The following is a 27,815-nucleotide window of genomic DNA, read 5'->3' as shown; positions in this document are numbered from 1 at the left end:
GGCGCGCTCTTGAGGTCTGCGATAGTAGCCAGTATTTCATTTTTCACATGCTAAATGATCTCATAGAAGCAAATCGCACAGTAAACTTAAATTGCTTCTCACAAAATGAAACGAGGAAGAAAAAAGGCATGTGTAGGGAAGAGGAAAAGGCGCGCCCTGTCATTGGTGTCGATGTTGATTCCTTTTCTGTAATGCGCTTCAAAGAATCTCTCTCGTGCGGAACACCACCCACTATACTGGGGATTCGCAAGCTTCATTGCGTTTTCGATTCAATTCAAACTTTCTAACAACTATAAACAATTCAAAGGTCGACTATTCCTCTTAAATTTATTATATGAATAGTAGTAAAATATTATTTTTCATTAGTAAGCTAACTTTTTCTTTTGTTACCAGTGCAGCTATCATTAGAATCCAGACGTCGCTGGCGTCGCCTGCAAACATCGGCCCCATGTCACGGATTTACCAGCAAAGGAAAAGCAATCCAAGTTCACCAGTCGCGCTGTGAACCAGGGACTCAAGGTGAACGCCATGGCTCAACAAAGAGGTATGCGGGTTTACTATGCGCAAATTGGTGAAGGAAAATAACATGGCATGCTCTGTTTGTGCAGAATCCAGCCATCACACTTAGAGTGCTCGATTGCTTTGGTGAGAGAGTGTGTACAGTCGACTCTCAGTTGTACTTGGGTAGGACGGCAATGATAGTACCCTCGAACTGGTAATTATTTAAATTATGGGGTTTTACGTGCCAAAACCACTTTGTGATTATGAGGCACGCCGTAGTGGAGGACTCCGGAAATTTCGACCACCTGGGCTTCTTTAACGTGCACCTAAAGCTAAGTACACGGGCGTTTTCGCATTTCGCCCCCATTGAAATGCGGCCGCCGTGGCCGGGATTCGATCCCGCCACCTCGTGCTCAGCAGCCTAACACCATAGCCACTGAGCAACCACGGTGGGTGGTGTGATGATACATAGAGCTTCAATACTAATCGCAATAACGTCGACCTCGCAGTCAGATTGGTTCCACCTAAATTTGTTTTGTTTTTTTAATTGCCGGGACAGATGGACATGCATCTGTCTGCGCCATCTGTTTTGCTTTAATCACGAAGAGTGTATATTCTGTACTTGAATGGAAGTACTGAAAACCGTAATGATTGTCAACCAATTTTAAGTGCCCTGTAGCGCTATTTGTCCTCGACAAGATATCTCCATTTGCTCCTGTTCTGCTTCTCGAACCTCCCTATGCCTGACCATTTGCTAACTACGCTATTTCGTGTGAGCATCGAAAGCGTTTATTCGTCAGGTATTTTTACTGAGATATCTTCTTAACTAAGACAACCACACCACTAAATTTGTTTATTATGCGCGGATGACACTTCGCAGCTGGATCCGTAAGCCGGTCCCCAAAAAGCCCACACTCAGCAAACCCAGGTGGTTCCGCGCCTCCTCTCCCACCAGGTCAGTGACCTATGTAATACGAAGCGCATTATATGTTTTTCTTGGCACATGCCACTAGAGAAGTGCTTGTTCCTCTTTCTACCCACTTGGTTCTTCTTCTTAATGAGGTTGTCCGGCCGCAATACAAACGAAAACAAATGCTCTTGTAAGAATGCTGGCGCGCACTTTTCATCTTTAAGAAATAGCAGCAATAAGAGAAGCGCATAAATAATTCTCAATTTATTTTCAAACTCAGCACTTTTTTGAAAGTCCCGCGTTGAGGACAGAACGCACTGGCCAGAGCGAGTGGGGCGTCACACGTGTGGCTGCATCGTGATCAAGCCATTCTTTGCTGTGATAATTCCATCATTTGTGCCTTGGTATCGCACTATTTTCACAATTTCTCCATAGGAAAAGCACTGCAGAATTGCAAGCAGTGAATGGTAACCTCAATTAGGCCGCTATCGAAGCGTAATAATGAAAAAAAAACAATGCTGACAAACGCAAGTCACTCTGTTTAAAATATGCCGGATAGTAAGGGTTTCGCGGCTACATAACCACTTGGCCCTATGCGATGGCCACTGTTTACCATACATTCACCTGAAACGACGCCATAGTGGTCATTTGTACAGTTGTATAATCGTAAAAGCCGATCCACATACAGTGGTTCTTGCAGCGTCATCCTGCGTATCATCACTCAGCGTCATTAGGCGTCGATGTATGTCACAGAAGGTAGACAAAACGTTCAAGGTTGAACATGCAAGATGTTAACGCCGGCCTTTTTGCCTTCTTTGGCTGGTGAGTCGTCACTCCGCATTTTGTCACCAAGGACAAAACATGATGGATCCTTCTTCTTTAGTATAGTGAAAACCAACGTTTCTAGTGAGTCCGAAGCAGCGTAAATCAGCGCTGGCGCTAACTGACGGCGCCGAAACGCTCGCACAGGCCTCTGTATTCTCGGAGAAAGAGAGAAAAAACAGACGTTTATTTGAGTTTTTGTTAAATTAACAAAAGACCTTCACTCCAGGGTTTCACTTGCTGCATTCGCGAGGGTCGGTTCGAAGGACGTAGCAAGTAATTCTTGGGTTTTTGAGTCTTCCCTCCACCACAGGTCGTTGGAGGGCAAGGAGAGCTGGGCTTATGAGGGGAGGAGTGGTGTGGCTATGATATCAGTGCCATCGTTTGTGTCCTGTGTTTGGGTGTTGTCCGTAGTGTTCACATTCTTGATGTGGTGAGTCTGCTGAGTCCCAGGTACGGCAGAGTCTGGCGGATGTGGGTAGAGTGTTGCTTTGCATTTGTCTTTTAGTTTCGGCCCTATCTGCGTTGGAGTGCTGTGCATACAGTATTTCTGGGCGAAATCATCTGTCCTCCTGAAATTGCCTTAATTTGATGAGCGCGGGTTTTAACAGCATGTGGGTTGCATCAGGGATATCCAGCACCCGGAGCTCCGCATCTCGGGTGAGCTGGTTAGCCCATTCATTTCCGGATAGACCCGCGTATCCGGCTACCGAATGATTTTTGATGGTTTTCTGAGACATTTGTACAGTATTTCATGTAAATGGGCTGGTAGAAGATCCCGTATTTAGTATTTACCACGCTCGTTTGGAGTCCGTGTAGAGTGTTATGTCAGTAGCAGTGGCTGGTGCATCCTGCATGCCCCTGATTACGGCTAAAACTCAGCCCATGGGGCTCCATGGAAGAGGTGACGTTTTTGTATACGGGATCACTGGTGCCGTTAATTACACCTATGGCTGTTGCCTTGTTGACAGTTGCATATGAAAGCAGGTATGCGCGGCGTGTGTTGCTTCGAATGTATTTTTGGTAGTAGATGCTTCTCTATTACCGCCTGCTTACGGGACGAGATGCATCCATATGTCAAAGAATGGGTGCTATAGTGAGTAGGGCAGAAGTGGTGTGTGGAAGCACTTCAAGTTCCGGCGGTGTTAATTGTGTTGGGGTTATGCTTATGGAGCTCAATATGGCTTTACCCACTGTGGTTAAAGAGAGCCATAGTTCTTGTCGACTTTTGTGCACAGAGATGTGCTCGTCAAGTGTGTTGTAGCTGCCTGTCTGTTCTGCAAGTTGTGTGTTTCCGTTGATCGAAACGTCAAATGCCAGTTTGATGTTTTTTCAAATGAGCATGTCTAATTGTGTTGTTGCTTTCTTGCTGAGGTTAGTGCACGGATTGTGGTACCTTAAGCGGGACATGAGTAGTGGATTACGGAGTTGCTGCATTTTGCCTTCTTGCAGACCTGTGTACCGGTTAGATATGCACCGCATCAATCGTGGTACTTGCTCCCCCTATCTTAAAAATTTCTGTGTGGTGGTCGTGCCACCCCCATTACGTTGGATGCGGGGGCCTAAAATTGTGAGTTGTGTGATTTGTGGTAGTGTGGTTCCCGCGCTATGTATGAATATAGGGTGGTGGTTTTCATCTGTTACTGTGGACCAACAGAAACTATGACTTTTCGGACGAGCATTTAAGCCCGATGATTTGCGCTGCTGTGTGCACCGCATTCACTGCTGTCTGCACCGCATTCACTGCTGTCTGCAGGGTGTCCTGAATTTGGCCTGGCGAGACCCCGTTGATCTCTATTGTGGTGGGGTCAGCATAGATGGTATGCTTGATGTCAGAGATTGGTTGTAGAGCTTTGTAGATTCGCAGCATGGCCAAATTCAATAGTGTAGGGGATAGCACTCATCCTTGTGGTATGCCCTTTTGGAGAGGTGGATATTCGTCAGATGTGGGCCTAAGAGTAAATTTCTAGGCACGAGACAGGTATCTCGGGTAGTTGTAGATGTTCCAAAGGCCAATTCATGAAGCATGGCGTCATGCGCTACGCAATCTAAAGTGTGTGGACGTCAATGCCTAGGATCAGTGGGAATTTCTTGCCTAGGTAACGAAATTCATAATCCAACTATATTATACGGGGGATGGCATGTCTTAAATTTTTGTCTGAAGAGTGTCTAGTATGATATCCAAAAATGATCATGGTGCGCTTTCATCCTTGAAGAAGTTTGCCGCTTTCCAAAACAGTGTGCACGGCTTTCAAAATGGAATTCAAGGTCTCTGTGTGGTGGGTTGCGTAACTGCGCTCCTGTAGCACCTTCAGGACCTGGGGCCTTTTTAGACTTTGTCACCGCTAGAGCCCTTTTAAGCTCGGCCGTCGTTAGCGGACTCGTGAGGAAGTCACGGCACGGTTTTTCACCATCAACATCTTCCTAGACGGTATATTCCTAAGGGCCATATATGCGTCCCTGAGCTTCTTGCAGAGTTTGTTTCTTCGGGAATATTTGCCGAATAGTTTTTGCATTTGCTTTTTGTTCTCATTTTACTTTGTGCGGGGTTGATGAGTGTATTAAAGAGGTTCCGTTGCAGCGAGTGATCTTGTATTAACTTGTTTATGTTATTAATCGCGATATGCAGTTCGCAGCTACGCTTACACCTTCTCCACCTTCTTAAGAGCCCGTGACGTGCTTTCCAGAGAAGAAGCTTGTCTGTGTGCGGTTGTTTGTTTCCTCCTGTATCACGGTTGTATGCGCTGTAGTGCGCTTGTGAAGACCTGTTGTCGAGTCTTTCAAACCTACGCACGCTCTTTCCGTGAGGCTCTCCTTGTGTGTCCCCTCCCAGTTATTTTGTACGTAGGTACACGTTTTTTGCGTGCAGATGTGTCTATGTTAATTTGTATGAGAGTGTTATAACTCGTGAGAGTATCGTGGGTGTTTGTCTACCTTCCGTCATACAGTTAGGTCAGGTGTTGTGTCCTGTTGTACGGAGTTTTCGTACTTTGTTGGGTAGTCGTGGTCTTTAAGTAGTGTATATCGTGACGTTAGTATCGTCTGCAGTATGGTATTGCTTTGTGGCGTGTTGCGCGTATAACCCCAAACAGTGTGGGCTGAGTTGAAGTCCCCCTGCTATGAGGTGCTTGAACTGTCTTGTTATTCTTAGTCTAGCCACATCTTTCAGAAACGGAACTCCTGTGCGAGGGGAATTATACGCGCTTGCGATGTAGACTGGGGCATTGTTCTGACTGTTTGTGCTAAGTCTGGGTATTACTTTTAATTTGGTTGATTTGTCAGTGCTGTGAATGACCTATGCAGCTATATATTTCCTGACTAGCATCGCGTACGTTTTTTCGCAGTAGGCTGTGTAGCCCGTTAAAGTGGGTTCGCTAGTGGTTTTTCGCAGTGCAATAAGGTCTGCCCTTTGTTGCTGTATGACAATGCTTTTATACCTTCTAGCCGTCAATATTGCTCGCTCGGGAGGGTTGGGCGCAGTACGTGTTTGTCGAGTGCCGGGCGGTCGGCTCACTTGCGATTGTCTGGCACCTGATTTGGAGCGGTCTCTGCGACTCACGGTGGTGCTTTCGTAGGCGTGGCTGGTGCCGATTTCTGGACTAGCTGCTGCGCCTTCCTTTGCTTGTCAAAGGCTCGGCATCGTCGGCTATGCCCCCTTCCTTCGGTTCATTGCGTTGATTAGCGGTTGCTGAGACGTTTTATGAAGGCTTCTTGCCTGATTGCTTTGTCTGTTTGCTTTCGGACTTCGTACATTTTGTCATCGGCATTGTGGTCTTGTCCGTAATTGGGGCATTGCGGGATCGCAGGCATGGTGTTCTTCCCGGTCTGGAATCTATTTTCCGCAGCTGCGGCAGCGTGGATTGTTTTCGATGGGTTATTACGTCGGCTATGTGGCCGATCTGTAAGTATGCAGTACAAAATTGTGCTTTTGGTTGTGACGATTGCATCAATATGCGGCTCCTCCGAGTAAAAGTTCTTTGGGTGTGCACGTTCTCTTGAAAGTGATAATCGCTATCTCTGTTTTGCTAACATTCACGCTGAAATTATCTTGCAACAGGGCGCTTCAAGCTCTTTGACTAGCTCTGCGGTTGTAATACCAAACTCTACGTTGTGGATGAAACCGCGGCATGCGTTTTAGGGAGAGGCTTCATAGATGATAATATGAAAGCATTTTCGCCTGCATTCAGCGTTGTGGTTTTCAGAAATGTTTTTAGCTGCCTCTGTGTTAGATCAGATTAAGATGGGAATGTTTTGGAACGTTCTGTAGTCGTAGGCAATGGACCACTCGGGCCTTCGCTGCGGTAGTGCGTGTGGTTAGGCTTAACAGCTTGTGTGGTGGCTCCACTTGGATAGAGTTAGAACAGTGGATGGTCTGAGAAAAAACTTATTGGAGAGGGATGTATCCGGTGTCGCTTTCGGGGCATGGCAGATCCATTCGTTTGCATCAGTGGGGAAGCGGGGAATCACTGCTTAGTTCAGCGTCGGTCTTGTGAATTCCTGGGCCTTTTGTTGCCATTTTTTTGCGCTGCTTTTACGTGACGATCAACGAACTCTCCCAATTTTACACTGATTCGTTGGTCGTATTCGTTGGTAGACCTATACACAGCAATTACACCTGGTTTACTTGGTGGTGAAAAACGCGAACATCTCCTCAGGGTGTAGTGCGATGCTCACCAAAAGTGGCTAGAGCCTCTATGTCGTAAGTGCTTAGACCCCTATCATCTGAGAGCAGGAGGGTCAATAAATTCTACCGGAACGGTTGGTTTTCAGCGCGGCGATTCTGGAGTGTGTCGTAGAGCACTCCAAACTGTTCATGTGGGCCTTTTCTTGGACGACATGGCACTGAGGGTACAAAGAAACGCGTTGTATCCACAACCGGGAAATAGCGGCAAATGGAAATGCGCTAAGGCATGACGTTCGCCCCAGTTTATAACGTTTACAGTATCGCGAGACAATTCCTCATAACTAAACACTCATATAATTAGTGGGCTTACACAGAGGCTACACCTAGACATGCGGAAGTGACCGGCTCTCTTCTATGCAGAAGTGCGCGATGAATTCCGAACAAATGGTATGCAGATTACTTCAACAAATATACGTGTTTGTTCGTTGAGGACATTTAGATATTGTTACAGGCTGATGTACTTACAAGCACATAATTTAATAAAACTAAGCATTTTATGCCTTCTCCTGGCGCGTGTGCTTTATGTCGGTTTATCGGTGAGTGAAGTAGGCCAATCCTGGAGACGGTGCAATTGATTCTAAAATTTAATTAACAGCTGCACAAAAGCCATTCGCTCCACATATTACATCATGTGCGTTGGATCTGAGATAGATCAGAGTAGAACAGTTCTTGTTTCCTATGGGGGTGCACGACTTTGTTCAAAGAGTGGCTTATAAGTGCGCTGACAGGCGTGGTATGCAATCAGCGGTATCTTCGCGAGGGCGCGAAACATTCACATCTTAGACAGCGTCGTGTGCTTTGACCACTTGATAACTCTCTAGAATATAATATTGAATTATTTTTATTGTTACTTATTTTCGTCACAAATATTTCTGGTACAATGCAAAGTGGCGTACGTCTGAGCTACTCGTGTGTGTCTGTTCTACGTTTGCAGCGATTTTTTCGCCGAACATTGCAGCGGTTATTTAAAGAGCCAACTAATGTTAGTCAGCCTCCAATTATCCGTATTTGATTGGTACAGGCAAATTAGTAACTGCTAGCTTACTGAATGCGAAAATCGACACTAAAGACAAGGAAGGCATAGAACATTCACCATTAGAGCGTATTCCAGATACTACACACTACCAACACCGAGAGTATCGTGATATTATAACAGCTTACCGTGCAAGCTTGGCAGTATTCTCTATCTGATGAATGTAACAGACATTGGTGACGCTGAAGATACCCATGTACTGCTTCCTCGTGAAGATGTGTTCATTAAAATCTAACGAAGCGAAAGAAGTGGCAAGCGTAAATCCACTCGCCTTTAGACACCCTCCTTCCCATTGCTATAGCACCATTTCAGAAGACGCAGTACATTCGCAACGTGGACATGCATTGAAATATTCGAGATTAACTTGCGCTTAGGCTGGCCGCCTTTGCTCCATTCTGGGCAAGCTGTACCGTCGAGTGAGAAGCTGCTGTTATGTTGCACTGTTGCTAACATTAGTTCCACAACAATCTGCTTATGATAGCGTGACTTGTGTTCATAGGTCAGCATACCGATACATGAGTACACTGACTCATACTCGCATCACACTCATTAGTGATAGAAATTTAGTGAACTATAAAGAGTGTGAGTGGACTTGAGTTTGAACGGGATTGAGTGCTGACGAACTTGAGTGGACGCGAACATAAATAGAAGTCAGGGCTGGAAATTCAGTGATGGCAATTTTAAGTGGACCTGAGTAGGAACGTGTGTGATTGTCGACGATTGTGAGTGAACTTTCGTGAATGCCGGTGAGTTGTGGTGGACGCATATGTGAGTGTGAGAGGGTTCCGGCAAATACGAGTAGAAGTAGTGCCGAGTAGTGCCGAGCATCGAGTAGGGACTATGAATCAGTAACGATGAGCAAAACGAGAAGAAGGTGGAAGCAGTAGCCTTGGTTTCGACAAGTGGGCTTGTCCTTGTCAAGGCGAACGTCTTGTATTTTTCAAGATGAATGAGAGAGAGTGTGTTGACGAATATGAGTGGGCGTGCACGAATATACGAGCGAGAGTGTCGACGAATGTGAGCCAAGATAAGTGCGACGGAGTACATAGCCTGAGAAAATATTGGTGAGTGTTTATGAGTGAGTATCCGCTTAATCGGCCGGCATGTGCTCGTGCTGCTTCACAAGAAGTAAGCACATATGCAATATTTACCTAGCAAACCCTGTCGTCTAGAAATTTGTCTGCATCTTATTCTTCCATCAAGCTGATTACTCCCATCTGGTTTAGAGCACCTTTATTGGAGACATCGCGAGCAGGCAAAAATCGTTCGCCCATTCGCACTGACATTACCATACTTAGCATAGGAAGCATGATTGAAATGCTTCTGCTTGTTTCTTTTTTTCTGCGAGCAGATCAGCCTCTCTGCGTGGTGCCTTGCTCTGACGCGTAGTTGCCGACATTGTGTGAAGGGGGATATATTTGCAAATTAAGACGATTTTATTGAAACTGACGCATATGCTTTTGCATGTAGATGCGCAGATGCTGTAAGCGAGTGTGCTCTCAACCTTTTTTTAATCTTTTGGCTCGACCCTGCTTTCATCTATAGCGTACATGCCGAAACCAGAGACCTCCGTCGTTTGTCCTCCCGGCCTTGAGTACCTGACAGTCATAGATCAAGTTATAATACAGCAGGAAGTGGAACTCGCTGAAGGTGAGAGGGAGGTAGCGGTTGGGTATGTATTTTCAACTATTGTGCGCACTGTTACAATATTAAGACATGTTTCTTTTGCCGTTGTCTCGGTGCCGCTGTCGTCACACACACGCTCGCATCACACACACAATTGGTGCGTTACACAAATATCCGTTGGCTTATCTTGTAGTGCTTTACAGCATCCTAAAAGAGGCTGGGTACCCAAATACTTGAAGAATGTTTCGGATAACAGTGATTTCCACAGCGCGTGGCATCTGCATAAATTTTTGTTTGGTTTTGCGAAGAACGCGCAGCTGCTGGGGTGGCTCTGAATACACCTCCGCCGTCCCCCTTCCTATTCCACATAATAGTCCTTCGAACAATCCCTCCATAGAAACATTTTTATCTATCATAAATATTAAAGAGGCCTAAAAGGTGGCTAGACAGGAACCTGATCATCTGCTTTAAAGTACCTTGTATGAAGCAAAGAATGATTCGGAAGGGAAGAAAACAGACTGGGGGGCAAATGGCAAACCACTGCAGCAGGTGCGGGGGTTCACTGTTGCTTGCCGAGGTAACTCTTCATACACACACGCACAAAGGCCCCTTACTTTTTAAGCGGAGCTTTCTTTGCCTCTCCCTTTCACTTTCCCACTCCTGCTGTTACTGATGTTTGGCATACCACGCCAGGGAGTGGTTCAGAGCGTGTGTATACATGACAGGTAGACAACAGAGAGGAAAGACGACGCGAGAAACTCGGTTGGACTTTGCACCATGTCGAATGTGCACAATGCCCTCTGGTGCTTTCTACGCGTCGCCATAAAAGCATCTTGATAGCTGTAATTAAAGCATGGAAGAAATTACAGCGCTTATATTTCTTTGAACGTGCAAGTGCAGAGGAAAGCTAGATAAAATGGTAGAGAGGAGAAGAGAGAGGGGGCATTTAATGGGTTGAACCGAGGCAGTCGCGAAAGAAGTGAATAACAGCCTTGCCAGTTTTCGCTCGCAGTTCCCATATAAGAAGGCGGGATGGGGAATTGAGAGAAGGTGATGTGAAAAGGCAAGGAAATGCTACTACTATAGACACGACAGCTGTTGCGGGCAAACGGGATAAACTTAAGTTCAAGGTGTGGCACGATACGTTTCTGCTGTTTCTGAAAAATAAGCACCATGCAAATTTGTCAAGCGGGCAACTTACGCAAGGCGTGCAGAAGTAGAGCCGCATTAAAGCGCACCGTAGGGCCTAGGAGACACTACGGAAGCGTACACACGTCAAATCAACACTTCTGTGCCCGCCGCAGTAGCTTTGCGGCTATGGCATTGCTCTAGGTAGCGGATTAAGGCCTAACCGCGGCATCCGCATTTCGACAGGAGCGACACACACACACACACACACACACACACACACACACACACACACACACACACACACACACACACACACACACACACACACACACACACACACACACACACACGCACACGCACAGACACACACACACACGCACGCACGCGCGCGCGCACACACACGCACGCACACACACACACACACACAATGCTCGTGCACTTAGATTTAGGTGCACGTTAAAGAACACCGGGGTGTACAATTTAATCTAGAATCCGCCACTATGGCGTGCCTCACAATCCGATCATGGTTACGGCACGTGCAGCCCCGTAATTGAATTGAAGCTCACCCTTCTGCCCAAATGCGATGTACCATTTGAGGCAGTGATAGTGCTGAAACCTCTCAGAGATTGTGAACACTGGCGCACAATACCGCCTCACGCAAACACGTCTCCTTATTTGTTCTGTGTGCTACGCAGACAAACGATAGTGGTGCACTGAAGGTTACGTTTAACATTAGCTCACCACTCTCGTATTGGACTAAACGCTGAAGAAATCAAACATGTTCCGTCAACATCACCTCTAATTATCGTCAATCAAAGCAAACAGAACAGAAAGCTTCGCTTACATCGATTTCCACTGTGCGTGGTATCTGCATATGTTGATTATTACTTTTTTTCTACTTCGAGCTCCAAGCCTCCAAGAGATACCGTCCACAGTTCCTTCGTTTTTGATCCCGCCGCCGCCAGTACAACTGCCACCGCAGTGTTCGCGGACTTCGACTCTGGCTCCTAGGGCAGCTGGAGAGACAGCCTGGTGGGGATCATGCGTGGCGGCTTCCCACATCCACCTGTTGTGGAAATAGAGGCGTTTAGAGCATTTCAAGGTGACCTTTTGGTGGGACCAATAGATGCCTTGGGTGAGCTGTCACGCCTGGCCAGACCACAAAAGATGGCTGGTTGCAGCAAACCAACTACACGGTGCTGCAAACGCCTGTGACCATTCTGACGGTGAAAAGTAGCTGTCTTGGGCAGAATGAAGCGCAGCTTTGATGGTTGTTTCCCGCCCGCTCTCGTATGCATGTGGTGAGTCCGAGCAGCGCTCTCCTGCGCACGAGGCTCGTGAGGAGCACCGCTCCGACGCAGCAGCTGTGCCATGCAGCCCTTTCTCATAGAGGTTCGCCGGCTGCCCCGTCGCAGGCGCCGACCACGGGCTGGTTGTTCCGCTGCGTGTCTCGGACTCTGAGTCGGTATCCGCCGGCACACCATTAGTTCAAGGGGCCGAGATCACTTCCCATCCTAAGCAGTCAACCAAACGCATCAATACTTCGTCACACCGAGGCACCAGCTCTTCTCGTACTTGACACGCTGTCATTTCAGACACACGACCTGCCCCCAGATCACTGCAGGGAGATGCTACCTGGCCTGTCGGAGCCACATGCTGTGATCGAGGCTTGTGGGCCCACAGGCTCAGCAGACAGTGAGGAAAACATGGTGACTCGACATTGCAATTATCAGCACACTTAGCCAAGTCTAGAGCTGGCTTCGCGGTTAACCTCTATTCGTCCCTGGCTACATGATAGAGTTCGCCGACTTGAAGTATGCGCCCTCACTTGACAGGCAGCTCACCCACACGCAGTACAACGGCGGGGTCCCCACGGCATGCCGAATGACCGCAGCCATGTCGTCAGGTGAAGCTGCTGCGCCGCGGCAGCGGCAAAGAGAGAAACGTTTCCTGCTCTTGTCTCATGGAGCGTGACTGGCCAGTTGGCGGCGAGCTCCGCGGGCTCCAGTAGAGAAAATCCCTTGATAATCTGAAAGTACCACCACTCTTTTTTTAGAGCGCAGCTCTTTGGCGTCCGTTCCTGGGTTTCGCGTCGTCGTCGGCGTTGTCGTCGGCCTCGTAACCAGCTCGCCGACGAATCTGCTCCGCCGCCGCGCATGCGCGCTGTCGGCTCTCCTGGCGAGGGAGGATGATGGAAGGGAGGAGAGACTGTGGAGGAGGGCTGGCTACACAAATGGCTTTTTGGCGTCCGTTCCTGGGTTTCGCGTCGGCGTTGTCGTCGGCCTCGTAACCAGCTCCGCCCCCCTTTCATCCCCCCAGCGCTAGCAGCGACCGACTGATACCGCTTTCGTGAGTCCGCTACCGCACTCACGAAAGACGTCGTGCACTTCCTGCAACTCGCATTAACCGTCCATCGATCCACACCGATGTTAGTAGTGGGGGCTTTAATGTTGACATAAAGACAAACAGCAATTTCCTAACACTTATGCGGGAGAACATCCCGTTGCTCTCGCTCGTAACGCGTCCCACGGCTGTGACAACCTCGCGAGGCACTTGTATAGATCTCGTCTTTGAGAATCAAGCATTGGTGTACCAAGTCGAACATATATCAGTCTATTTCTCCGACCACAAAGCTTCCTTCATGACTGTCAAGAACTGTTAGTGGAGTCTTTGTTAAAGGAATACGTGTGAAAAATAAAAAAAAATTCTGTGATAGCGCATACATGTGTTGCTCGATTTCTTTGCCTCAATCTATCGAAAAGGTGAAACAGCTTATTTGCTGCGCTCAAATTTCGCATTAGGAAGTAACGTAATCGTCGGTAATTTTTTCATACTCCGCTGCCGCCGCGCGACCTCTTTTCCTCCTCCTCGCCCTCGCGCCCCCCTCCTCCGCGAGAAGCGGTCTTGCATCTGTTTTTGTGCACAACGATTGGTCTTCCTGCCATTGCCCTTGCTTGATTATTTTTTCGTCCGCGCCATTTTTCTGCTCAGCTCGGCTGACTAGGCGCTTTAGCTCGGCGAGCGAGTGTTGCCTGTGCTATCGCTATGCCGTGCTGTTGCGCACATAACTGCAGCAAAAGCCTGAAGATGGTTATGCAGTTTTTGTGATACCACAAGGAAAGCGTGACGGCTTGCGAAGGAAGCAGTAGCTGCATAACATTGGCCAAAAGAACTTTGTTCTGACAAAGAACAGTGTTGTTTGCGAGGTGAGGCGTCATTCTTATTGCTCGTAGCAAAGCATCCCCTAATGCTGCGTTTTTTTTTCATTCTTCCGGCCTGCTCACCAGCGTTTTGGTTGCGGCAATTTGTACGTTGCATAAACATGGGGGCTGTCCTCAGTATGCTTAATATTCTGCTGGGACTCCATCACCTCGCACGTCGCCAACTGTTGTTATTCAGGCGGAAATGCAGACTATAGGTTGTTTTAAGCTGTGAACAATTCTACGTGATGATACAGCCTATCGATCGCAGTTTTCGTTATTGTTAGGATACGTTGCCTGTTTTTTTATGAAAATCGAAATAGTGGTTTGTAGAGGAGCTATTATTTTCAGCTTACGTCGATGTGTACGTCAGTCATACAATGAATGCAGGCCCTAAAAAAATTAGTGGCAAGTATACCGGTGCTATCACAGGGGTTAAGCTTTAAGGCGAAAGCAGCCTCTAGATCTGTTTCAAGGTCGCGTTGTGTACAGAAATTATCACGTGACCCAGAAAGACCAGAAGCGACCCAAAGCATGCCCAGCCGTGTATAAGAGCTTAATAATTAGCCAAATTAATCAATGATTCGTTAGTGGTTGAATTAAGGTGGATTAGGGAGGATTAAGATTTATTAGGGTGCATTAGGGAGATTGAGGTGATTAGAGTGGATTAAAGTAAATAAAGGAGAATTAGGGTAATTAGCGTGGATTAAGGTAAATAAAGGAGGATTAAGGTGTACTAAGGAGGATTAGGGTGGATTAGGGGGATTAAGGTCACTTACAGTAGGATTCGCATTGCCATTGCATTCACGTCTCAGGCGATAGCTAAGGACACCTTGGATTTTTGGAATTTGATTTGAACTGCAGTTCCACGCACGCATGAGTGGGCGACGATTATCATTTGGTTTTCTCACGGATACAGGCAATGTGCAAAGGTTTTTCACATGATCGCGCACGCTTGCTGTTGGTGTTGACATGTAGGCGAAGACCGGGAATCTTCGCTTTCCGAGTACTGGAATTCTTTGCCTGGTGCTACTCATTCTCTTCCTTTAAACTTATTCTTGGTGGCCATTGAATAGTTTTGGTTTGTGTTTCCTTGTATTGTTCGTATTGGGCCTGTATTACTTACTGTTTTCATTTCTCTGCCTTTCACACACACTCCTGCAATAGCCCGATCGGGCTGCAGTATGTACAAATAAATAAAATAAAATAAATAAATAAAGAATAGCGAATATTTTAAAACCCCCTTTCTGCGGTTTTGTTCTGTGGGGAAACTTTTTCCATTCATTTAACACGAGCCGAAATTATTGCATCAATGCGCTTTCATTACGAAGGATGTGCAATAAATCATGATTGTGGTCATGATGTAGTAATGCGGAGAACATTCTGCAGGCGGTAATGTTTAGCACTGCAACGCATTTCATTCTAATCCACCCTTATCCACCTTCATTCTCCTTAATCGACCTTAATCCTCCTTAGTCCACCATGATCTTCTTTTATGCACCTTAATCCACCTTCGTTCACCCTAATTTATCTTCATCGACCTTGTTCCAGCTAAATTCTCCCTAATAACTTTAATCCTCAATAATATATCCTAATCCATCTTAATGAGATCGTCAATCCATAATTAATTACCTTTGCTAATCAGTGATCTCTTATACATGGCTGGACATGATTTGGTTCGCTTCCGGCCTTCCTTGGTTCACCTGATATTTTCTATACCTCCCTACGTGACCTAGAAATAGAGATATAAGTCTTTCGCTTAATAAGCCACACGCAGAAGGATGTGTCACAAGCAATACTAGATCAGACGCACAGAGTTAAACATCTCATCATATGGCAGAAAAACTGTCTGGAGTACAGAACTCGTCTCAAAGTTCCTTTTTCATCAGTTCACACGGCTTTAAAAACCAACCCCCTCATAAACGTTGCCTTCAGCATTATCGATGTTATCAGCATTTCTCAAAATTTTCAACCCTACCGGTGCGCGCAACTGGCCCAAAATAAGGCACCTCCATAGAATGCTGCGACCCGTCCGCGGGAGCCCAGGAGAAAAAGTGTGCCGTGCGCAGCGCGCGCAGCGGGCGGGCGAGCAGAATCGAGGAGGAACGCACCGCGTGGACGAGAGTGTTGCTACTAGCAAATTATCAAGGGGCTTTACCGGTACAGGTTCGTCAGTGCTGCTGGCGGCCACGCGAACTGCAGCGCTATCTGGTTACGGCGGTGGGCCTGAGTCGGGACCACATTTGCGGCCAAGAGGGTGGACCGTCAGCCACCGGAGCCGTTCTCTGGTACCAATGAGCCTCTGACGGTTGCCCGAGCGTACCGGTAGCCGCTCGTGCGTTGACCCATTTGCGTTCCAAGAACAGGCGCCAAGGCTGACCGGTAGCCGTCTCGACTGCCACTGGAACACGTCCTCCTGAGTCGTCGCCGGCCCGTCTGAATTCGTATCCCGGCGCGCGGTCTCTCTTCACGCGCCACGCCACTGCGCACCAACACACACCACTTCTTTGTTCACTGCGTCCGTCTAGCGCACCCGTCTCCGCTCGTCACAATCCTCAGATTGCAGCGCAGTCACTGGCCAAATACGGAATACGTTTACCTTCCTTTGAGAGTCGTCTCCTTGAAGGAATCCAAGGCGACCAGCACGGCTGATGTTGTTGTGTAGACGTCTTTATTCACATTTTTTTGCCCTTAAAGGGCAGCGGTGAATTGGATTAAGAAGTTGCGGGGAGTGAGAAGGTAAGGGAAACAATGGGGGACTTAATTATCTACATCATGAGGTCTGATGCTTTTGCTGGTACGCTCGAGATGAAGAAGCCAGGTCCCAGTGGCTGGAGCCTCAGGATCATGCAGGAATTCGAACAGTGACCGCCGGAGCTCGTTGGCGGTCGCAGCACTGCAGTGTCTCGGTAGCGCCCAGGTCTGTAGGGAGGTTGGTTGCCATTCCGTTGGGAGCGAAGCAAGGGCCCTTTGCCTGGGGCCAGAATACAGTGGGCAGTCCCAGATTAAGTGTTCGAGGTCCACCCTGGTGTTGCAGGGGCTGCAGGTACCCGCACGCGAACATTCCAGGCCACGAGGGTTTTCTTTTCTGCGAAAACACTGCACGAGGAAGGGAGTAAGGAGGGGTGCCAGTCTGTACCTGCCGGAGCAGAACCTGCTGACGATGAGTAGCAGCCTGGGAGGGAGGAATGTCCATGGGATGGTCCCGTTCATTTCGTGGTATACCCATGTGCGCCGGACCTTGGTCCGCAGACGACGCACGTGGAGGCGGAGTTGTTGGACCACAGCAGTAGTTGTACGAGTTGTACTTTACTGTAATCTCTCCAACATTATTTACCACCGTCTTAGCAGCTTTTCCCTCAAAACTAGAGACAATCACAAGCATTGAGCACGCTATCTATGCAGATGATGTGACGCTGTGGACTACGCGAGGTTCCCTAGGAGAACAAGAGGAGGCCCTGCAGACGGCGTTGAATACCATCGAGGGCTTCACGAGGGCAATAGGCCTTACGCTAGCACCGGAGAAGACCGAGTTTGTCGTTATCCATGGTGGGAAAAGTTCAAAGTCGAAGGACGAGGAGAAAGCCAGCGTCCATCTCTCGATCAGACAGGCACCCATTCTCAGGAGGCGGGTCATTCGCATACTCGGAATGTCTTTAGACGAGCAGTGTATACCCATAACGTGGTACAATCAAACAGTAAAGGTCATGTCATGATTGTCGCAGACCTGACAGTGCGGCCGAAGTCTCCATATCCGACGCAGAAAAGCTCACAGGTTTCAGTACAAACGCAGGTTGGCCCTGTTTCAAGCTCTGAAAAGCTCGTACCGCCGTGTTTAGTACTGTCCTTTGCATGCCGGTCATCTTCTCCTAATGTCGCGCCTTCATACCAACTATCATGCGGATCTTACCCATGGACAGCTCAAATACCAGCGATGGATCGTGAAGTTTCTGTGAGTCGAGCGCTTCGCGGAGCTTTAATTGTTCCACAACTTACGACGAAATACTTTCAAGCGTCCCGCCAAAAAATAAAAAAAAGGATACTTAGGCTTAGAAAAAGGCCCACGGTGATGATGGTGCAAGACCCGCCAAGCCAGTCCTTCACACGTCTACTTAAGCGACGTCACCTTGCACCAAATCAGACAAACTTGTAAGCGACATCGTAGACTATCCGCAACCACCGATGTCACTGTCGTACACTACCACGAACGCCATTAAAGCTGTTCCCGAGTACAGTACGAGACAGAGAAGAAGCGCGCAAACATCCGCTGAGCTATTGCGTTGGACAGATCACAAACGACGACCACAATCTCTGCACTAGTCCATACCCCATGCTAAGTTGCGTAATTCGAAGTTGCACCGGAAACTCGAATTGTGGCCAAGTAAAAGCATGGAAGTGCACGAAGCTGTGCAGGCAAGGGGAAAGGAGAAGAGGCAGAAGTAAGAGGCTTCTTTAGCGGCCGCCTCTTGTCTCCTTCTGATTCTGACAGCATATTGTATAATTATAATGTAAGGGGCCTTACTGCACAGCACGCTCTATTCAGTGGACATCGACCGTTTTCTTTGTTTGGCCTTTTCTATCTAACGTAAAGCTTTGCTATAGTAGACAACAAAAATTTCTGAGAGTATGACTATTTTTTCTGCTCATTTTTCCAGCTGTTCTTGGTGTCGAGACTTGCAATAGATACACTGCTAAGAACTCAGCGGGCCAGTTCATGTTCTCTATAAAAGAAGGTAAGCACACCTGCACACGCTACATCTCTGTAATAACTTCTGCATCACCATATGAATGTGTTATGGAGCAAGAGGAGTTATGACTGTGAGCGGCAGAATAACATGTCATAAACGTATTTTAGCTTGTCCATAAACGGCGTTATTCTACACGTAATAGCGGGTTACCAGAGATGTGGTGGACAGCAACTGCGCTTGTAGCAACATCTTGTGACGACTTGTCCAACCACAACGCGTTATATAGTGCTTTCTCGTGTATACGAATGTTCTTGTCGGCGAAAAACAGCTTACATCGCTACCGAAACCCAACTCCAAGCAGCTAAGTATAATACATATAGGTATTGTAATAATAGATATGCGTGCTTCGTCATGAAACTCTGCGACAACAGGTGGCGCCACGAACTCGACCAAGTCATACCCGCAGTCAAGCAATATAAGTACCTCGGCGTATACATTAAAGAAGGAAAGACTTACTCAAGTACATACAAAGAGAATCTGAAAATAAAGGGGAAGCGTAACGCTGAAATAATGAAACACAGAGCATTGTGGGGCCACAATAACTATTAGGTGGTACCTGCAATCTGGAAAGGAGTATTGGTGCCTGCGCGAACGTTCGCAAATGCCATTCTACGCTTAAAATCCGATATATTGTCTGGGTTGGAAGTTAAAGATTGGTAAGCCGGTTGGTTTTGGGAACCCACGGTAGAGCCCCTAATGAGGCAATGCAGGGCTATATGGGCTGGGCCTCTTTTGAAGTCACAGAAGCACAGAGAAAAATTAGCTTTCAAGAAAGACTCAGGAGTATGGATGAAAATAAATGGGCAGCTAAAGTGGACAAGTATCTGTACTTCAAAAGCGTGGGCACAGTATGGAGGAAGAGGTCAAAAAAGTTGGCAACCAAGTGCACGGTAACTGAAATTGTAAAATAGACAACCAGTTGTCATCAGAAGGAAAGTGAGACAAACAGAGACAGCTAATTGGACACAAACAATGGGAACAAAAAGGATCATGGATATTTGCAAGAATGAAAAGAAAGAACTTAGACGGGAAACCCAGTACGGTAAAGTACAGGGCAGTGCCTTGCTAGTCGAGAATCTTAAGGACAGAAAGGTACCGGAGCCGATACTCGAAAATAGACTAGGCATGTGTATGTTGCCGAAAAAATCCGTACACCGCTAAGCACAATCTAATGGAATGTGAAGAGATTCACCCAGAGAGAACTGTAGGTAACGTACACTTTCCAGAAGTGCTTGAACTTAAAGTGCACGGGAGCATCAACCGGTCAGCAGGCGAGATAACCAAGAGACGTTTACAGTATTAGTGGAAAGAAAGCAGGGAAGAGATTAATACGACCGGATCTCTTAGTCATGCCTAGCGGTACAAGGTACATTTTGAAGGTGGTGGGGAAGATGTATAAAAAATGAAATGCTATACAAAGAGCATGCATAGCATACCTGACTAAATAAAGCAGGCTAGGTGAATATTTTTCACCACACCATTTCATAAGGGGTGCCATTAAATTATTAACGCGATAGCGTTAAGGAGCTCGTGTCGCAGAAAAGCCGGTGTCGTCGGCGTCGGGTGTCGGCGTCGGCGGCGTTGACCGTGAGCGATAAATCACGGCAGGCTCTTCATAAATAAAAAGCAACTTCCAACATTGGCCCGGTGGGAATCGAACCCAGGTCTCCGGAGTGTGAGACAGAGACGCTACCACTCAGCCACGAGTTCGATGCTTCCAAGCGGTGCAAACGCGCCTCTAGTGAATGCGGTGTTGCCTTCGAAACCAGCCGTGGAAAGTTATACTGCGGTGTATATCGGTAATTATGAACATGTAACGTACAGAAGTCACAATTACACGAGTTGCGAAGTGCGTTTCCGCTGCATTTCTTTTGCGCTTTCCGCACATGCAGAGCCATCTTGCGGCAAACACAGAAGACCCCCTCCTCTCAATGTACGGCGCTGCCCCGACAGGAGGCGCGCCGCGCGCGCATTGGGACCGCTGCCAGGCGCGTCGCGGGACTCCCTCTCCCCTGACGACGCTTCGCCGTGCTTCCGGTTTAGATTACTATCTATCTCTCTGCGCGTGCCGATCACGACGTTTGGCTGGCGCAGATCGTTTTCCCTCCGAGACACCGAGTTCTTTGGTTCGTTTCGTTCGCTCAGGCGCACGTTTCGTTGTCGCGCCGAACGCTGCGTTGCTCGACGTTCACCGCGTGATAGGTGGGCGCTAAGTCCGATGCGGGGCGCATCGTAAGTGATTGCTGTGCCGTAGCGCATTGTCTTATACCCCTTGGCGGGTCGACGGGAACGCTGTCGCGTCCCACTCTTGAAGGCGAAGCTTAAGCGTCCTCCAATTTTTTATCATTATCCCGTATATGGCTTCCGAACCAGATATTCCGCAAGTGGCAATACTAAAATTTTCTTTTATTCCTACGGCTAGGATACGACATGAGCATACATTTGTGTCGCCGCCTGCCGGCAGCTGCAGAAAGCAGCGTTTCAGGGAGGGCAGTCGCGTGTACGAGAGGTGGGAAACAAGCAGCAAGCCTCTCTGAAATGCAGCTTTCTGCAGCTCCCGGCAGGCAGCGACAGAAGTTAATATTACGCCATTGCGGCAGCAGCTCGCATCCGCAGAAGTGCAGGCAAAGTTGCCCTCTTTTATGAAATCGGGCAATTTTTTATGTGCTTTAAGTAGGTAACACCTTGTCTGGGATGTAGGGGCTAAAGGCAGATGTAACTGCCTGACAAGGGCGCCTCTACCCCTACTCCCCCTTAATTAACTAATGACGAATGTTATACTAAACGACGTAGACCCCAAAATACGACATTTCTGCAAAACATGAGCAAGAACAGTGCAGCAGTGAGCGCAAAAGCTTTTTTCGAGCTTACGCATCGAAATATGCAGGTCCCTGCATAGACGCTTACCGTATAATGATTACAGGGTATTAGATCCTCAGAGTGTCTGTAAAATGGAAGACGCTGATCTGGTAATAGCTCTCTCTTCATTAAAGATTCAGGTTGTTGCGCGAGATACTGCTGCGGGCCAAGGCGATGTTTCGTGATGGACGTCCTGGACTACAAGAATGACGCCGTGATGCGCTTCGTGCGGTACCTGAGATGCACGCAGTGCTGGTTTTTTTGTTGTCTGCAGGTGAGGCTTAACTTTCTTCACTGGGATTAACAGACGTGCACATAGAAACGGCTCCGAACCACTGTGTTACAAGCTTGCAGTTATGCTATCAGCGCAATGACATGGCTTTTTAGTGAATAGACAGCGCGAGCACAGGATGCCCTTACCGGCAGTTTTGTATTCATGACATTCCCTACACCGCCTTGAATGTTTGCCACGAAGTCAGACTTAATTCTATGATAAGGTAATTTAGAAGACGTTGCACTCTCTGAGTAGACAAGAAACTAGCTTGCAATTCAAACGTATACAATTTAAATAATTATAGTAGCCTACTCCAAATGTCACTTTAAAGCGGGCAGGGCACGAAGCAATACCAACTGGAGGCAACAATCAATTGGATCGACATGACAAAAAGTGGCCGAAAACATCGGCTCAGTTCGTTACTTTATGAAGGATGTGGAGATAAAACCTAAATTTATCTTAAGCAGCACGCAGCGTGAGGCGAACCTAGGTAGACGACAGATGTTCACAATGTAGACAGAGCCTTAATGGGATCAACCCTGACCAGAGAAGGAATGCGTCAGGTTATAATCAACATTTCGACTAGGGGACTCGCAAGTGGTTTCTTTGGAAGCGTTTACATGCACAGCTCACTCTTCCGTCCCTCGAATGGTGGGACTAGAATAAATGTGCGCGTATGGTAGGCTGAGAGAAGTCGAATGTTTAATAAGTTGGAAGGGGATCCGACCTCTAGTGTACGTGGTTTCGACTGTCATAGAAAGTGGTCGGCTCGAGTGCCTTAATTAACCCTATCTAAATAACATTACCCTAATTCGCCTCAATCGACACCAAAGGTCCTGTTTTCCATGACCATGTGTTTGGCGACCAGCAAAGGTCATTTAACACCAAAGGTCATGGGTTCGACTCTCACCAAAGGTGGAGGGTTCGCAGCCTTTCTACACCAGTGCGTGGTGACGCCGACGCCGACAACGCCAAGTTTTTCGCCCCATGAACCAGTTAATGGTTTCGCGTTAAAAATCTGCATATTGCCGACGCTATTAAAAGTAGCTCTCAGTAGAAAATGACGAGCGTCGTTGTTTATCTTAGCCCTCTTTTATTATAGCACTAGCATTCCATTATCTGTGAGAGTGATGAAAATCACACTGAAGGAAACATTCTAACGCAAACAAAACTTTGAACGGAGAGAACACAATGCTCGTAGGCACGTTTATGGATGTCTTTCTTAAGAAAACGAGAAAGTTTAACGCTTTCTGTCTGGCATATTCGTACATTCAACAAATGAAAAAAGAAACGATAATGCAGAATTTCAGTATAATGCAGACTACAGAAAAATATTTGCTGATAAAGCCTACAAAAGTGTAATATACATTCAAGTGACGCCTGTACACTTATAATGTGAAAACACAAGAATTTTTTTTTGTTACAAGTGTCATCAAAGAATAGAGAGTAAGTGCCACTAGGCCATTTCTCGACAGCTTTTCGTTGTCTTTGCGATTTCACCAGGTAATGGAAGTTCAAGCTCCACCAGGGACTCTGATCGGTCATGTACGTCAGCGGTGGTCTATATGCCATCCTACGTACGGAATTTATGACCGGAATGAGAATAGAGTGCTGGATATTGTGGGCCCCATTTGCACTACCAGCATACCTTGCAAGTGCAACGTCGATTTCGAAGTGAGTGGATGTACGCTTTCCCTTCGAGTATGACGTAGGCGTCGGTGCATGCAACTTGACCCGACTGCCCCTAAAAAGACACGGACGTTTAAAGAAAGAAAAGAAAGAAAGAAAGAAAGAAAGAAAGGAAAAGAAAAGAAAGAAAGAAAGAGAACGAACGAACGAACGAGCAAAAGCATGCGTGTCAATAGGGTGACCTCAGTCGAGACAATGAAATCGGCTTTGTCAGCAGTCGTTAGCTTACTGTCCACGTGCCACGAATCGGTTTTGGGAGTTTTCCTAGGTCACTGTTCACGTTACAGTACGCATCTTTGTTCAGTGCTATGGCACCCCTGTAGAAACCTCACTGCTCTTAAGCAGCCTAGCAAATTGAGACCGTCAAAACTATTAGTTTTTCCATAATACACTGCGCTGGTTATTCTATACAGGTGTCGCGCCATATATTCTCAATTCTCGTTATTCTTCAAAATGGATTTAAAATGGCTGATGAAGACTGTACTATTAGGTGGGGACGAAACACTAACGAGAATATCTAATCAATACATATTGTGAGGAAATATTTTTTTAGTGCGATGTGGTTTCATTGTGTCCTTAGTAGCCTTTACAAAGCTTGTTCATGGTAAGTCTGTGGAAATATATCTGTGAAATCAATGAGGTGACTACGGACAATTATTAGAGGTGACCTATGAAGTACTAATAGCCTATCTACCTATGTTGTTCTATTAATTATCAGGTATTGGCTTTAGATTCTGTTGGGTGCACTATGCACGTACACTAAAGGTAAAAAAAAAGAAGAAACTGTAGGTTTCCCTTAGACGCATTCTAAGAGAGCGTTACAATTTGTTCACTTCATGTAGCGATCGGAACAATTCAAAGTACGCTATTCTTGGTGCGCCTACATAGGCAATACAGAAGCAATATATTGAACAAGATTAAAAGCAACAGGCAGACGTAAAAAGATACACTTACTATATTCGCATGATACAAAGTGCACCAATTGCTTCTCCCGTAGTCACCTCCAGGAAGTCTTCGATCCTGACCTCCCGCGAAGCCGACTAGTAAGAGCCAATGACGGCTATAGAACTTCGGCTTAACGTAATTAACGGTTTGTGTGAGCCGGTTTTCTTTTTACATTCGGTCTACCACATTCCGCCCAAATGTTCACATTTTCACATATAGAAAGATGTGGTGTAGTCGAGTGTGTCTAAACGGGAGTCAACTGTAGAACAAGACGGAGTAACGTATACTATGTGTTTAGAGGGTTCTGTAAAACCACCTTGCTTAGGTGTGTAATGGCTTATTCTGCCTGTAAACGCTACCTGACTATGAAACTAAGTATCCAAAAGAAGGGATCACGCGGCAAAGAAAACTAAGACGATGCGCCAAAAAGGAAGGAAGAAAGAACAAAGGAAAGAAAGAAAGAAAGAAACGAAAAAAAGGACCTGCGGAATTCTCTGCAGCTTTCTTCATTCGCGGGGCCAATCAGGCATGCGAAGGGTGCCTAATTCCGCTTTTTACCAATTACCGGGATCGCTGTTGTAATTCTCCCACGTGTTTCTTTACAAGGTTCGATCAGCAAACGGCGCCGCTATAGGCAAGATCACCAAGAAGTGGAGCGGCCTCATCAAGGAGTTCTATACAGACATCGACAATTTTGGCGTCACGTTCCCAATGGACTTGGATGTCCATATGAAAGGTGCACTTATCGCGGCCACTATGCTCATCGTAAGCACCGGATTATTTTGACCATCCTACTCGCTCGCGAAGTTTCGAGAAAAAAGAAAGTTCGAGGTTTCGATTCCCGGAAACGACAATGCGAAAACCTCCGTGTACTTACATTTGAGTGGATGTTAAGTTAAGTTAAGTTAAGTTAAGTTATGGGGTTTTACGTGCCAAAACCACTTTCTGATTATGAGGCACGCCGTAGTGGAGCACTCCGGAAATTTCGACCACCTGGGGATCCTTAACGTGCACCTAAATCTTAGTACACGGGTGTTTTCGCATTTCGCCTCCATCGAAATGCGGCCGCCATGGCCGGGATTCGATTCCGCGACCTCGTGCTCAGCAGCCTAACACCATAGCCACTGAGCAACCGCGGCGGGTGAGTGGATGTTAAAGAACCCCAAATGGCCGAAATGATTTCGAAGCTCTATCCCGGCCACGGCGGCCGCATTTCGATGGGGGCGAAATGCGAAAACACCCGTGTGCTTAGATTTAGGTGCACGTTAAAGAACCCCAGGTGGTCAAAATTTCCGGAGTCCTCCACTACGGCGTGCCTCATAATCAGAAAGTGGTTTTGGCACCTAAAACCCCAAATATTATTATTATTATTATTTCGAAGCTCTCCTCTACAGTGGCCTTGATAAACCACTGTGCAGGTTCGGGACGTTAAAGCCGACATGTTATTTTTTTTTAATGCTTAAGGAAAAAAATACACGTAAAGCTAACATGACATAGGAGTTTGGCTTTTCTGAAAAGATAGATTCTGGCTTTAGCGAAGGGCAAGCTCTGCTTACCAAGACGTATCATGATGGCGATAATAACGATAAGGAAATTTCTCAAATTCACCGATGAGTATGCCGTTTAAATAGCGATGGTCGAAATGCCGATACGGTGTGCCCCACGCCTTAGATCTTAGAGAGTGCGTCGCATTTTTTCTCTTGATGGAAAAACTTAAGGGTGTTGCAGCTTCTAATGATGGAAGCCATTCTGTGTTTCATATGTTAGGAATGAGCGTGAACAACCAAAAATCTGGGCCCGTGTTCACAATACGCGTTTATATTAGACTTGATCGTATGAACGAACTCGAGCCACTCGTGATGTCCGATATATAATTAACGAAGGTGACTGGCTGATGTCAAGGGCCACTTAAGAAATAAAATCTTCGTGAATACGGACCCTGCGGTCCGTGATGCTCTTCATTTACAAGAGCCGCTTTCTATAGGGCGTTTGCCTTCGTCATAATATGTCCACCATAACGACTGACAGGCTGTTCACACGAATGGTTCTAGCGTAAGAATTTTGTTGTAGATGTGTGCTGTGTCATCCTGCAATTATGTGTGACATCCCCGAAATATGCCACTAAAGATATTGACATTACGCGCACTCGTGTCTCCGGATGTCCAAGAAAAGCTGTCTTGGAAATTATCAATGGAACAAGCGACACAATTTCGTAGCCAGTGTGCATGCAGATATATCAAAATTAGAACTCTCGTTGAATTTCGGAATCGCAACACTGGAGCATAAGCAATAAGTTAAAGGCAAGATTCACTTAGATACAGACGTAATTGCTGCTGATATCACTTTCTGATATCGGCCAGGCCGAATGGCGTGTTTCGCAAGAAATAAATCGATTATATTGATAGCACTCGGAATGAAGAAGTGCTTAAGGTATTCGCAGAAACAGCTAACATGACGTCTTGCTGAACTGGCCGAAACGTTTCGTCAGCGTAGTACCGCTCCGAGAATAAATCGAGTAGCTTGCGGATTAGCGAATATCAAGATGTCCGAAATGCAGATAATTTCGCATCTAAGATTTTTTACTTCAGTTACGACTTTAATTCGCGAGGCTTCTTCGTTTGTAAGAGCTCTTTGTCATTGGCCGACCGCCATCGATAATAGTACGTCTAACACCACGACTGACTGACATATAACTTCTCGAATAGGTCTAACGTAAAATTTTCGTCATCGTAACGACAATGTTGTTAAGCCATCGTGAGATTTTCGACTCATTTCGGCATTAGTTGAACCTGTTATCTGAAAACAGTAAACATGAAGCCTGCGTTATTATCGCTACCTTCACGGAAAATTCATTCTGCACTACCTTGGCACGGTGTAGCGCAAATCCTCTTAGAAACCTCTACACTGAAAAAAAAATTCTGTGGGATAAGATTAAAAAAGACTTAGCTGCACTCAGCATATTGAATTATGTGGCAATATATCGTGTGCGTTTCTCAATTTTATTGCAGGACTACACGTTCTACGAGAAAACATGCGGGAGGAGTGACAACAAAGCACCTGGGATGGTGGCATGACCCTCCAGTCTACGTTTAGAGCACGAACGGCTACCGTAATTGCAAGGCAGAAACTATTAGCAAGACTGCAGACTGACGCTCTTTTATGCGTGTCCTCTACGACTAAAACTACCGCCTCTTTTGGGAAAGTGCCCGAAAAAAAAAGGAAGGACGATGGTCGATTTAAATTGAGCAAATAGAAGCGGTAATTTACAATACCAACACTAAGCGGTTTTCTGAGCACGGCCATATAACGCGCATTAAATTCCAAGTCCCTTTGACGATGTCATTGTGTGAGTGCCGACTGGGAGTGATGAGCCACGTGTCTCGCGTTGAGTCA

General features: G+C 46.7%; 2 protein-coding genes across 7 annotated transcripts in view; one reads left to right on the top strand and one right to left on the bottom strand.

Annotated features, from left to right (window-relative positions):
- LOC135900247 (phospholipid scramblase 2-like) overlaps positions 1-27,815 on the bottom strand; it is a 365,712-nt gene that overhangs the window by 102,661 nt on the left and 235,236 nt on the right. The window lies entirely within an intron of this gene.
- LOC135900240 (phospholipid scramblase 2-like) lies at positions 411-27,756 on the top strand. Its single transcript, XM_070536279.1, has 8 exons — positions 411-544; positions 1,382-1,456; positions 9,496-9,600; positions 18,563-18,640; positions 21,649-21,788; positions 23,292-23,462; positions 25,029-25,187; positions 27,431-27,756. The coding sequence occupies exons 1-8, from the start codon at positions 529-531 to the stop codon at positions 27,494-27,496; spliced, it is 810 nt and encodes a 269-aa protein (XP_070392380.1). The 5' UTR covers positions 411-528; the 3' UTR covers positions 27,497-27,756.

Source organism: Dermacentor albipictus, chromosome 1 (assembly GCF_038994185.2).
Source record: "Dermacentor albipictus isolate Rhodes 1998 colony chromosome 1, USDA_Dalb.pri_finalv2, whole genome shotgun sequence".
NCBI lineage: Eukaryota > Metazoa > Arthropoda > Arachnida > Ixodida > Ixodidae > Dermacentor > Dermacentor albipictus.
The sequence above is the reverse complement of the archived record's forward strand: the minus strand, read 5'-3'. Positions and strand labels throughout refer to the sequence as shown.